General features: G+C 32.4%; 1 protein-coding gene across 2 annotated transcripts; it reads left to right on the forward strand.

Moving 5' to 3' along the window:
* Positions 1–958: 958 nt before the first annotated feature.
* LOC121377708 (glycine-rich cell wall structural protein 1.8-like) lies at positions 959–7,599 on the forward strand. 2 transcript variants are annotated; one of them, XM_041505792.1, is made up of 4 exons: positions 959–1,117; positions 5,320–6,094; positions 6,173–6,262; positions 7,243–7,599. In XM_041505792.1, the coding sequence occupies exons 1-4, from the start codon at positions 1,058–1,060 to the stop codon at positions 7,281–7,283; spliced, it is 966 nt and encodes a 321-aa protein (XP_041361726.1). In that variant the 5' UTR covers positions 959–1,057; the 3' UTR covers positions 7,284–7,599. The 2 variants fall into 2 exon arrangements, with proteins under 2 accessions (XP_041361726.1, XP_041361725.1); XM_041505791.1 differs by having other exon boundaries at positions 960–1,117; positions 5,320–6,262.
* The last annotated feature ends 6,024 nt before the right edge of the window (positions 7,600–13,623 follow it).

The raw sequence follows: 13,623 nt of genomic DNA on the forward strand, positions 1-13,623 counted from the left end.
AATTACCAAATGTTTGATATCCAATATCCGATGCTTAATAAATCAACGTGCTCAAGCGGTTTCGTTAAACAAACAGACTTTTTTCTTCTTTGTTTAGATACTTGCATAACCGTTATGCCCATGTAAATGGAGCTTTAAATTTTGCTCGAACAAGAAATAGGTCATGCAAATTAGATTTGCGCGAGCAATGCGCGTACGATATATATATATATATATATGTAACCATAAATAAATAAATAAAACTACATAATAAATAAATGAATAAATGAATAAATAATAAAACATCAATAAAAAACATAAATAAAAACAAAAAGAAACAAACAAACAAACAAATAAATAAATAATATAAAATAAATTAATTAATTAATTAATTAATACTGATAATGATACTGATAATGATCAACAACAATAACTTTGGGAAAGCTTCCGCAACCCATAATTCTGAAGCAAATATTTTCTGAAGTAATCAAAACACAACTGAAGCATAAAGAAGAAGAAGAAGAACAACAACAACAATAATAATAACAACAAAAATATAAACAACAACAAAAACCAACAATAATAACAACTAATTTTTTTTTTTAAAACCCAACAAAACAAAACAACAATAATAACAACAATAACAACAACAATATGTATTTCTAACTTGAAAACTGCAAACGTGACCATGCTACTTTAACTACGTTCTCAAATTATACTTTCAAATCCAATTTAATTATCGTATTTAAATATGTTATCCTCTTCTTTTTCTCCTAAATATTTTTTTTTGCACCATCACAATTTTGTTTACTACCACAATTGACTCAGCAATTTTGAGGTCACAGGGGAAACACGATTTGAATAACCCCCGTGAGACTAAGAATCATATGATCGTCACGAGTTTGGAGGTCTTTGAAAACAAGTCATGCATCTCCAAGATATCCCCACGTCTTTGTTTAGCAATAGCTAATATAAGGAGCCGGCATCTAGCTCTCTGTACAATTCTCTGGAGATATTTCCTAGAGCCATATTGCAGATTTTCGTAACTCAGTGACAGAAGAGTTAAACGTTCGTCATCATGAACTCGAAGATTCTCTTTGTGTTGGTCTTGGTGGTCATCATCGGCCTTAGTGAGCAGGTGAGTACTGTGCATCATTCAGTTCTTCAATTTGTTTTTATTGACAGTGAGTTTTATACAGCTCATCGGTACAGAAACGCATACATTTGTTTTTATTGACAGTGAGTTTTATACAGCTCATCGGTACAGAAACACATACATTTGTTTTTATTGACAGTGAGTTTTATACAGCTCATCGGTACAGAAACACATACATTTGTTTTCATTGACAGTGAGTTTTATACAGCTCATCGGTACAGAAACACATACAGTTGTTTTTATTGACAGTGAGTTTTATACAGCTCATCGGTACAGAAACACATACATTTGTTTTTTATTGACACTGAGTTTTATACAGCTCATCGGTACAGACACACATGCATTTGTTTTAGCAGTGACAACACAGTAAAGTGTATTAATTAAAATGGTTACCAAATGTCCAATAGCCGGTGGTTAATAAACCAATATGCTCTAGTGGTGTTAAATATTTCTATCTTTTTTTTAAAAGGGACATTCCTGAGTTTGCTGCATTGTAAGATGTTTCTGACTAATAAAATCTTTCTACGATTAAACTTACATATTAAATGTATTTTCTTGTTTTCAATATCAGTGTCTGTATAATCAGTGTATTTCTGGTCGTCTTAATATTTGTAAGAAGCCCAAACTGGGTTTTGTCTTCAAATAATTTAGTGTGTATGAAAAAAACAACATTTTTTAGGAAATAAGATGAAATTTAACATAGTACAAATATTAGAACGATCAGAAACACGTTTAATATACAGCCATTAACATTTTATGCAGAAAAATATATTTGATATGTAATTGCAGTCGTCAAAAAGTCTCTGTTAGTCGATAACATCTTAAAAATTGCAGAAAACTCAGGAATGTCCCTTTAATTAAAGAAGATGACTTCAAGTAGCAGAACTGCAGCTTCTCGATAAACTTATTTATTAACTTTTGCTTTAGAATGTAAACATTATACTTTTAACCCTATATGTTCATAATAAATTACAAGCAAGTCATTCATTTTATTAATTGAAAAACCAAATGTTGGAGATTTGCGAAAATTGTTCCGTAGTAAAATGGCTTTTTCATCCACTAATATTACACTTTGCTTTAAAATGTAAACATTATACTTTAAACTATATGTCCATAGCAAATTACAATCAATTAGTTTGTTTTATAATTGAAAAAAGAAACGTTTGAGAATAGTAAAATTGTTCCTGGTAAAATGGCTTTTTGCGTCCACTAATATTACACTTTACTTTAAAATTTAAACATTATACTTTGTTTAAAACCCCAACAGAATTTTTTTTTTTTTTTTTTGTCTTTTTTGAAATAGTTGTTTTTTATTGTTTTTTTTACATTATTAACTTTTTATTTTACATTATTATTATTATTATTATTATTATTATTATTATTATTATTATTAACTAGACGTGAATATATGTCATATAATATAAAAGACAGTGGCATCAAGGATTCGGTTATTAAACATTGTATTAAAGCACAAACGATTGTTTGGATAAAACGATTCATTAAAAAAATCGTTATAATGTTGTAACTTAAAAATAATGTAATACGTTTGAATACACAACAAAGTTAAAACTATGCACGAAACATTCAAAATAACTTCTAGAAAAATGCATGCATGGCCTGGTTCTTATACATACATACATATATATATATATATATATATATATATATATATGGTATAGTGATTATAAAATAGATAAACAAAACAAATCAGTATTTTATATTATCTGGTTTGAAACAGGTGTTAAATTTATTGAAATTTAGTAAAGTGATAATAGTAACTTTATTACATATTACAGTTTATATTGAACAATACTAATTTCTTAATTTATCAAGGTATAATTAATGCAGTTAAACTGCCTTTTAAAAATGTAATATTAAACGAATAAATACAACGTTCCAATCTACTGTATTACCGTATAATTTTAGAATTCTTAAAGTATGCAGTATACAGATTTCGAAATTATCATTCGCCCGTTCGCCCGACCATGAACTTTTAAGGGAATTTGGCTCTATTTGGCTCTTCTATTAGTTTTTGTGCTGGGGTGTCGTTAAACAAACATTCAATCAATCAATCAATCTTCTATTAGTTTTCTGCTAAATTCTTCTTTTATAAAATTCAAATATAATTTAAAATGAGAAGAACTATTAAATTGTAGATATTTGAATTACCAATTTAAAGGTATTAATGTACTGTCTTTTTGTTGTACCAAAAATACTGACCTAAGGTGGTTTCAGTATAAAATAATACATAATATACTATCTGTTAATACCTACCTACATAATACTGCTTCTCCTGTTTGTAGTTTTTACAACTTAGAATTAAGAACAATCAATCATTTATTTTGGGAATGTAGTTTAAAGTTTGTTTTGTTTAACGACACCAATAGAGCACATTGATTTATTAATCATCGGCTAGTGATGTCAAACATTTGGTAATTTTTATATATATTCAGCAGCCTCACTAGGTTTTTTTTAATTCACTTGCCATGGGGCTAGTGGATTTGAAAATCCACTGGCCATGGTGAATAATTTACTTGCCCAGTTTTAACTGCTGATAAAACAAAAACCCAGTAAATTAAAATAATTAACTTTTAAATGTAAATTTTGCATATTGAGATCATGTTTAATCAATTTGTCTATTTACACAATGGATAGGCTTATTAGGCATACTTTATGGTTTGTTTAGAAAAACATGCAAACGATTTTCATTGGTTTAGAATAAAGTTATTTATTAAAATGTTAAAATAATTGTTTCCGCTAAAACCACAGATGATACAGTCTTAGAGGGAAAACCCGCTACATTTTTCCATTAGTAGCAAGGGATCTTTTACATGCACTATCCCACAGACAGGATAACACATATCACGACCGTTGATATACCATTGCACTGGCTGGAACGAGAAATAGCCCAATGGGCCCACCGACGGGGATCGATCCCAGACCGACCGCACATCAAGCGAGTTGACAGACTGTTATTATATTCGAGCAGAATTGCTTTTTCAACTTGTAATTATGACTCGTTTACTAAATTGTGGTCCATTTTTCACAATCTATTAACATTAGAAGGTTATGTTCATTGAATAAGTTTATAAATTTTTGCATGTATTTGTTAATATATATCCATAACAGTGTTCGAGGTTACACATTTTGGGTAGTATCCCAGTTGGATACTAACATTTCCCACTTAAAGGGACATTCCCGAGTTTGCTCTATTTTTGAGTAATACTGACATAATACTGTCATTTATTTTTACCGTTTGTAGTACGGAAGCGGCCATTGTTTCGGTTTTCCTGTCAAACGAAATCTAGCAGACGATAGTTTTGTATTTAATTTGATTTGTATATATTATAAGCTATTATCTCTAGAACAATTTATAATGGTTGCATGATAAATCTTGCATGTTTTTATTAATACATATATATATATATATATATGTATATATATATATATATATATATATATATATATATATATATATATATATATAGGTGTAGGTGTAGATGTATATGTATATGTATATGTATATGTATATGTATATGTATATGTGTATGTGTATGTGTATGTATGTATGTATGTGTGTATATTTATATATATGTATGTATGTATGTATGTATGTATGTATGTATGTATGTATGTATGTGTGTATATTTATATATATGTATGTATGTATGTATGTATGTGTGTATATTTATATATATGTATGTATGTATGTATGTATATCAGGTACTGTGCTCTCGAATAAACGCGCTGTCATTTTGTACATAATATATTGTGACCCAGTTGTATAAAACTGTCAATGAAAACAGTTGACGAATGAAAGGTGAAGCAAAAATAGATCCGGCAAGGTCATATCATGAGCCAATCGTGTGACGCCGGCGTTCTAGTAGGATGTGCATATGTGTTATTTTACAGTATTATAATATAACTACAATGTGTAGTGTTGTGTGTTTATCTATATCCAGCCATCAACCAACACATCTCTCTTATGTCTGCCTGCATGTTTGTCTGTCTGTCTGTCTGTCTATCTATCTATCTATCTATCTTATTTATTTATTTATTTTTATTTATTTATTTATTTATTTATTTATTTATTTATTTATTTGTTTGTTTGTTTGTTTGTTTGTTTATTTATTTATGAATTGATTTATTTATATATTGATTGATTGATTGATTTATATTTCCAGCGAGGATTCAGGCGTGGAGGCATGAGGAACAACATGAAAGACCATAAAAATGATGGTCAGGGTCAAGGAGACATGAAAGGTCAGGGCAAGGGACAAGGTCAGGGTCAAGGACAAGGCCAGGGACAAGGAGACATGGACGGTCAGGGTCAAGGAAAGGGACAAGGAGAAGGACAAGGCAAGGGACAAGGACAAGGCCAGGGACAAGGAGACATGAACGGTCAGGGACAAGGAGAAGGACAAGGCAAGGGACAAGGACAAGGCCAGGGACAAGGAGACATGAACGGTCAGGGTCAAGGAAAAGGACAAGGAGAAGGACAAGGCAAGGGACAAGGACAAGGCCAGGGACAAGGAGACATGAACGGTCAGGGTCAAGGAAAGGGACAAGGAGAAGGACAAGGCAAGGGACAAGGACAAGGCCAGGGACAAGGAGACATGAACGGTCAGGGTCAAGGAAAAGGACAAGGAGAAGGACAAGGCAAGGGACAAGGACAAGGCCAGGGACAAGGAGACATGAACGGTCAGGGTCAAGGAAAAGGACAAGGCAAGGGACACGGACAAGGCCAGGGACAAGGAGACATGAGCGGTCAGGGTCAAGGAAAGGGACAAGGAGAAGGACAAGGCAAGGGACAAGGACAAGGCCAGGGACAAGGAGACATGAGCGGTCAGGGTCAAGGAAAGGGACAAGGAGAAGGACAAGGCAAGGGACAAGGACAAGGCCAGGGACAAGGAGACATGAACGGTCAGGGTCAAGGAAAGGGACAAGGAGAAGGACAAGGCAAGGGACAAGGACAAGGCCAGGGACAAGGAGACATGAACGGTCAGGGTCAAGGAAAGGGACAAGGAGAAGGACAAGGCAAGGGACAAGGAGACATGAACGGCCAGGGCCAGGGTCAGAGTCAAGGCCAGGGAAAACACAGCAGTCGTAATGGAGGAAGTCAGCGCGGTAAGACTGCCAGTATTTTTTACCTCTACTGCATTCTACTATTGTATTTAAAAAGCGGAGCATGCAGATATTAGCATATATAGCAATTAAACCAGAATTATTTTTTTAAATCTATCTTGGAAGAAGGGAATAGCCCATATAATGTAAAATTACTTTAAACAATTATAATTAAATAATAAGGAAAAACTTTCTCCCTTGGAGTTTGAAATATTATCATTCTTTACTTCCAAACATGAAGCAACGCACATTAAACAAGTCTAGATATATATATATATATATATATATATATATATATATATATATACGGTTGCTCTTTGCAATGAAATAAAACCTTGCATCTACATGCCGCTACATAGAGAGGAAAAGAGGAGAGGGATGGAGGGAGGGGGGAAAGGGAGGGAGATAGAGAGAGAGAGAGAGAGAGAGAGAGAGAGAGAGAGAGAGAGAGAGAGAGAGAGAGAGAGAGAGAGAGAGAGAGAGAGACAAACAAAGGAGAGGAAATGGGGAGATAGAGATATGCGAAATTGAGAGAGAGAGAGAGAGAGAGAGAGAGAGAGAGAGAGAGAGAGAGAGAGAGAGAGAGAGAGAGAGAGAGAGACAGACAGACAGACAGACAGACAGACAAACAGACATAGGGTAGGAAACGGGTGGGCTGGGTTGGAGGGGGGACGTCTGTACTGGAAGGTGCAAGTGAGCACCAGCAGTCCGACCGGGGTCGGTAACAGGCGAAGGGTGGTATGGTGCTATGGAATTTGGAATGTCCCGTAGGATTCTAGCCAAAAAGAAGTGGTGCGCATTTCTATGAAGGAAGTTAGGCGCAATTTTGAACGGTCCGTCAAAAAGTAAAAGGGGAGTTACGTATAGTTTTGGAATTTAGTGTGCCGAGAGTAGCATTCCGCCTCATGTCATTGCACCCCCCACCCCCAATGGATTTTCTGGATCCGCCACTGTATAGGTTTCCTTTTCTTTTCTTTTCTCAGGATCTAGAGGAAGAATGGGAGGTCGAGGAAGCCATAATTAGATCGAAGATAAATTTCAACCAATCACCACCATCGTTACAGATTTGATTTAATGAAACTATCTCAACTTACTTTTGATGTGACAGTGTGTTTTATTTGCTACTCCCATCGTGACACACACTCTTTTATGGATGAACTTTGTCTAAACGTTGATAAAAACAAATATGAACTAAATTTTAAGTGCAATATTATATAGATTTAACTTTTTTAAGTGTTAAATTGCAAGATATTTTGCTTAGTCAATTACACCACTGCCTTTAAAAGCAGATTTTAATGACGCATAAATATCTCGGAAATAAAATGTTCTAGAACTGCTAACATTGTTGTTGTTGGTATTAGTATTAATATTAGTTTTTAGTCTTTATTTATTTATTTATTTATTTATTTTATTTTATTTTATTTATTTATTTATATTTTTATTTATTTATTTAATTATTTAATTATTTTTATTTTTATTTATTTGTTTATTTGTTTATTTATTTATTTATTTGTTTATTTATTTATTTATTTATTTATTTATTTATTTATTTGGTATATTTGACTTGATTGCTCAGAATTTCCCAGGAGAATATGAAGTTGTGTGTGTAAAGAAACTTTGACAGCTTGAAGGATATGGCTGCCATCTTGGATTTACTAATGGAAAACAATTTAGCGGGTTTCCTCTCTAATATGTTAAACCAAATGTTTGGCATCAAATACCGATGATTAATAAATCAATGTGCTATAGTGATGTCATTAAAACAAAACAAACCTTTTAACACAAACAGAAAGACAGACAGACAGACAGACAGACTGAGAGACAGACAGACAGACAGACAGACAGACTGAGAGAGGACGGTAGAGAGAGAAAGAGGATATTAGCAAAAGGAAAAGAGATAAAAGGTAAATAAGAGATGTGTGGCATCTAAAGAAAAAAGTAAAGTTAAAGTTTGTTTTGTTTTACGATACCACTAGAGTACATTGATTTTTTTTTTTTTTTTTGATGTTTATTGACCCCAAACACAAGTATGGTAGTCTCAGGGTTGGGGCCCTGATTTCACTACCTTAATTCCAAGTTATAAATACATATGAACATTATATATACATAATATAGTGTAATTAGAATCAATATAATAATATTAATAAGCATGAATACATGAAAACATGGAGTTCACTAATATGTGGGGTTAACAGTGAAGATAGAGGTAGAGGAAAGATTTAAAGGAAATGGTAAAGGGATAAAAGAGAACGTAAGGAAGGAAGAAGGAAAGAAAGAGTGAATTAAAAAAAAAATTAATTTCGAAAGAGAAAACATATTTGTATTAAAACTACATTCCCTGGAATATTTTTTATTATTTAAGCATATAGAACAGAAAATCCAATTACGTTTGGTGCACATATGACACCGCACTCCGCATTGGTTTCACTACGCTGGCTTATCCAGGTCAAAAACAAAGCCATGATTTTGAAAGTGGAACACTTTTGACGGGCTCGTACCGATCTCGGTTTTCATTGGCTTATCACAAGTATAGAATTCCCCAACAAGAGATCACGCGAGATTTCGCAATTTTTGAACAAATTTAACTGTCTTGATTGAGGGGTCGTCTCATATCTCCAAAACATATTTATATCCATAGAGGTATGGTACAACGCCTTTCCAGGGGTCGGTGAGTGGGGGATTTGCCTTGAAATTTTGACAGTGGCCAGCTGTTGGCATACGCGTTACATGTAAGGGGGTGTTACTAATTACGTAACGCTCTAGGGGTAGAGGAAGAGGGTACTGTGTTCGATTTACGTAACATTTTTCAAGACTATATGTTATTTTTATTCATTACTTAGACCTAAAAAGGTGTTTTTTGGAAATGCGCGGTCAGTCTAGGATCGATCCCCATCGGCGGGTATACAAAAAGACCATGGTATGTGATATCCTGTCTGTGGGATGGTACATATAAACAATCCCTTGCTAAAAACAAATGTAGCGGGTTTCCAAGGCGCGTGTGCAGGGATTTCAGCGGGGTTGGGTTATAGACTGTGTTAAGCGAAGTGTATATGGGGTCATGCTCCCCCCCCCCCCCCCAATACTTTAAAAAAATGTTTAAGCTTGGGCAAGTAAGGGTTTCGACCTCCAATACCCTCCCCCTGCACATGCACCCGATTCCTCTCTAAGATTATATGTCAAAATTACCAAATGTTAGACATCCAACAGCAGATGGAAGGAATGATAGGATATGTTTTATTTAACGACGCACTCAACACATTTTATTTACGGTTGTATGGGGTCGGATGATTATTAAATCAATATGCTTTATCTTTGATGTCGTTAAACAACCCCCCCCCCCCCCCCCCCAACTTTACCCTTTCTAAACGAACTAATATTTATTTGAATTTGTCGATTTTAACACGTAAAATTAAGAAGTGAGAACGTTCATTGTCTAGAACATTGCATTGCCATGTCTTGTTTCTAGGTATCTGGACCAAGGTGCCCAATATTCCTCAAATTCTTGAAATTGACAATTTTTGAGAAGTATATATTTTTCAATTTCTATTTTATCTTTTAAAATATTTAAAAAGCATAATAATATGTCCATGTTTCTGCATTTTAGATCTATATATATATAGTATTTAACATTGATAATGAGCCAATTGATAAATACCATCTTGCTTTGTTTCCTCTTTATGATTCCAAACAAGACTGTCTGTTTATCGAGTTGTGTATGTTCACCTTTGTCCTGAATCCATCGTTCAATTTCCTTCCATAATAGAAAGACGTTAGAGCAAATGCTCCAATGCTTCTGGTTGTGTATGACAAAAATTGCAGATATTTGATTCTATGTATTTTATTTTATGTAAAAACGTGTTTGTCGTGATTATTCGATGTAGAATTCTATACTGAAACCACTGTAAAGTTGTATCTTTTAAACATATAAATGGTAAATTATACACCTTTTCCCACTCCTGTAACGATAGTATGAAACCTAAATTGTAATATTTTCTTTGGGAAGTTGGCACTATTGTCGATTTGTTTAAAATATTATACATTTCTTTGCACCCTTTAGTAGTTTTAAAAAATAACTCCAATTTCAAAGGAAATATAGGATTTAAGGTGTTAACCTGTTGATTGTTGATACTTGACAATGTGCAATGCATAAAGGTTTTAACTGCTTTGATTAAAGATGCATGTTCTAAGAAGTTCGATTGTTTGTGAAATTTAAATCTAAATGTTTCATAGGTTAAAAATCTACCCTGTTCATCCATTAAATCTTGAATAAATATAACTCCATTTTTAATATAGTTTTCATAATATATAGGTTTGTGGTCAATAGTTATTTTACTATTAAACCAAATATTAATTCTAATTATTTCAGTTTTACATTCGGGAATTAGTTTTTGTTGAATTAGCCACCAGCTATATAAACCATTTTCCCAGAAAGAGTTACTTATTTTTTTATTTGTATTTTGATAAAATAATCCTCACACGTAATAAGTTTTTGCATAGATAATTTTGTAGTAACTTCAAATTTTTTTTTCCATTTTGCGTTAGTTGAAAATAGTCTGCTAATCCAGGTGGATTTTAAAGCTATCATAAAATTCTAAATATTTAGCATTTTAAGGCCACCATTTGAGTAACGTTGAGTTAAAACTTTATTCTGTCTGGTTTATTTTGCCAGACAAAGTTAAAAACAACAACATTTTATCTATTTGTTTTATCATTTTGTCTGGTGGGTTAGGCAGTGAAATTAGTAAGTGTGTTAATTTGGGAATAATTAAAGATTTTAAAACAACTATTCTACCGAGCACAATCAGTTTTCTTGTAGTCCAAAGTTTTATTAATTTTTTTATTTCGTTAATTTTTATATCAAAATTAATTCTAGTAATTTGTTTCAGGTCAACTGAAAATTTCATTCCTAACAATTCAAAATGTTCTGCACCCCATTCTAATTTCCATCTTGCTTGATGATAAACCTCTTTTGATAACTTTTTACTGCCTACCTAAATGACTTTCGATTTCGAATAGTTTATCTTCAAACTAGAAGCATTAGCATATACATCTAGGATTTTTAAGGTATTCTCAAGGGATTTGGGAGATCCATCTAGAATAAAAGTTGTGTCGTCTGCATGTTGAGATAAGAGAAATTCCTCTCCACTAATTTTTAAACCATTTATATTTTTTAGAAGTTCTGATTAATATTGCGAGAATTTCTGCACATATAATAAAACTATATGGTGAGAGAGGGTCACCTTGTCTACATCAACGTTCTAAGTTGAAGCTTTCTGATAAAAATCCATTTTAAAGTACTCTTGAAGTTGAATTGTTATAGAGGTTTTTTTATCCAGTTTTTAATAGATATTTTAAAATTAAACAATTCCAACGCTTTTTCGATAAATTTCCAAGAAAGAGAGTCAAATGCTTTTTCGAAATCTATTAATAATAAGATACCAGGTATATTTTGTTCTTCTGTGTACTGCAATATATCGTATATTAATCTTATATTTCCCCCAATATATCTACCTTTTATGAAGCCAGTTTCATCACTTGAAATACGTTTGTCTAATACATTTTTTATTCGATTTGCTATGCATCCTGGTGCAATTTTGTATGTACAATTCAACAGAGTAATTGGTCTCCAATACTGGAGAAATTGTTTTGGTTTATTTGGCTTTGGAATACAAGTGATCACGCCTAATTTTTGAGTGTTTGACCATTCGCTTATACTGTAACTGTAATTAATTGACCGTACAATAAAATAATCAGTATCGTTCCAGAAAATTATGAAAAACTCTGCTGTAAACACATCTGAACCAGGGCTTTTGTCATTTTTCATATTTTTGAGAAAAGCAAATGCTTCAGAATAATTAATTTCACCGTCTAGTTCTTCTGCTTCATCATTACTGAGTTTGTTCAAATTGATATGTGTTATAGTTTCCATATCAGTTTGCTTATTTCTTTCGGAGTAGAGAGTTTGGTAAAATCGTTTTGTTTCTTCTAAGATATTTTTTTGATTGGTTATTATTAGTCCATTACCTAACTCTATTCTAGAAATTAGCTTACTAGTATAGTTCCGTGATTCCACGTTACAAAAGTATTTGGTAGGTTTTTCTCCTTCTTTGATCTATTTCGCTCTTGATCTGACAAATTTGCCGTTTAATGTGTTTTTTCTTCTCTTTTTTTCCTTTTTTGTTTTCTTTTTCTTTTTTTATTGTCCCAGATCACAAACATAGCAGTGTCAGGGATGGGAGCCCCAAATCACTGCTGTACGTATAATAAATATACAACACATATATCCATACACAAACAGATACATACACACGTACCCGGATGTCCTCCGATACATACACATATGTACATACATAGATTCACACATACATATACATACATATATGCAAAAAGTCATCAATATAAGTGGGTACAAGAGTAGTAAATATACATACATGTAATTGGTTTAATCTGGGATATTATAAAGAGAAGAGAGAGGATAAGAAAGAGGTAGAAGACGAGATACGGTTATACGTGAGGTGTATGTTTATTTTTCTTGTTTTCCGCTATCTCCAAACAAGCCATAGACAAGAAGAAACTTAAGCTAACATTATATATTTCATTTAATCGTTATCATTAAATAAATTAGCCCATGGAGCCCATTGTTTATACATTTATACACATTTTGCAATTTTTATTTAAAATGAATCTTTCTATTTCAAACTTTTGGTTCAACAGATTTTTAACAACTTTGATTTCTAAATAAATGTTTTTGTATCTTAGTTCCATAAACATAATATTTTATGTTAATAATTAACCAGTTAAGGAAGTTAGAATTTTCGTTATTAATAATACCAAAGATAACATTATCTTCATTGAAATTAATTATAATACCAGTCTGAGTCAATATCCAGTTTTGAACTGTAACCCATAAGTTGTGAACTTTATTGCATTCGAAAAATAGATGTGGTGTAGTTTCTGGATGGTTGTTACAACAGCTACACATGTTTGACTCAACATAGTGAATAATATATAAGAAAGTGTTCGTAGCTAAGATTCGTTGAACTAGTCTATATTGAAACCATATTAATGTTGAATCCTGAGTGCTCTGAAAAGGAAGTAAATAATATTCTGCCCATTCACTTGATGAAAAGATAAAACCTTGATTGATGTATTTAGCTTGCGATTTTGGAGTTATGGAATGTGTTTTTTCTTAATTCTATTAATTCGTTTCGTTTTTGTTCTAATATTTCTGAGTTAATCTGGTTTTCATCTTCTTCTAATTGTTTAATTTCTTAAATTAATTTAGTCTCTAGTATATTTTCTGTTATCTTTTTAAAAATTGAACATGATATTGTTTTCCCGCGTATTTCAGAATTTGGTTTTAA

The sequence above is a fragment of the Gigantopelta aegis genome, chromosome 7 (genome assembly GCF_016097555.1).
Source record: "Gigantopelta aegis isolate Gae_Host chromosome 7, Gae_host_genome, whole genome shotgun sequence".
Lineage (NCBI taxonomy): Eukaryota > Metazoa > Mollusca > Gastropoda > Neomphalida > Peltospiridae > Gigantopelta > Gigantopelta aegis.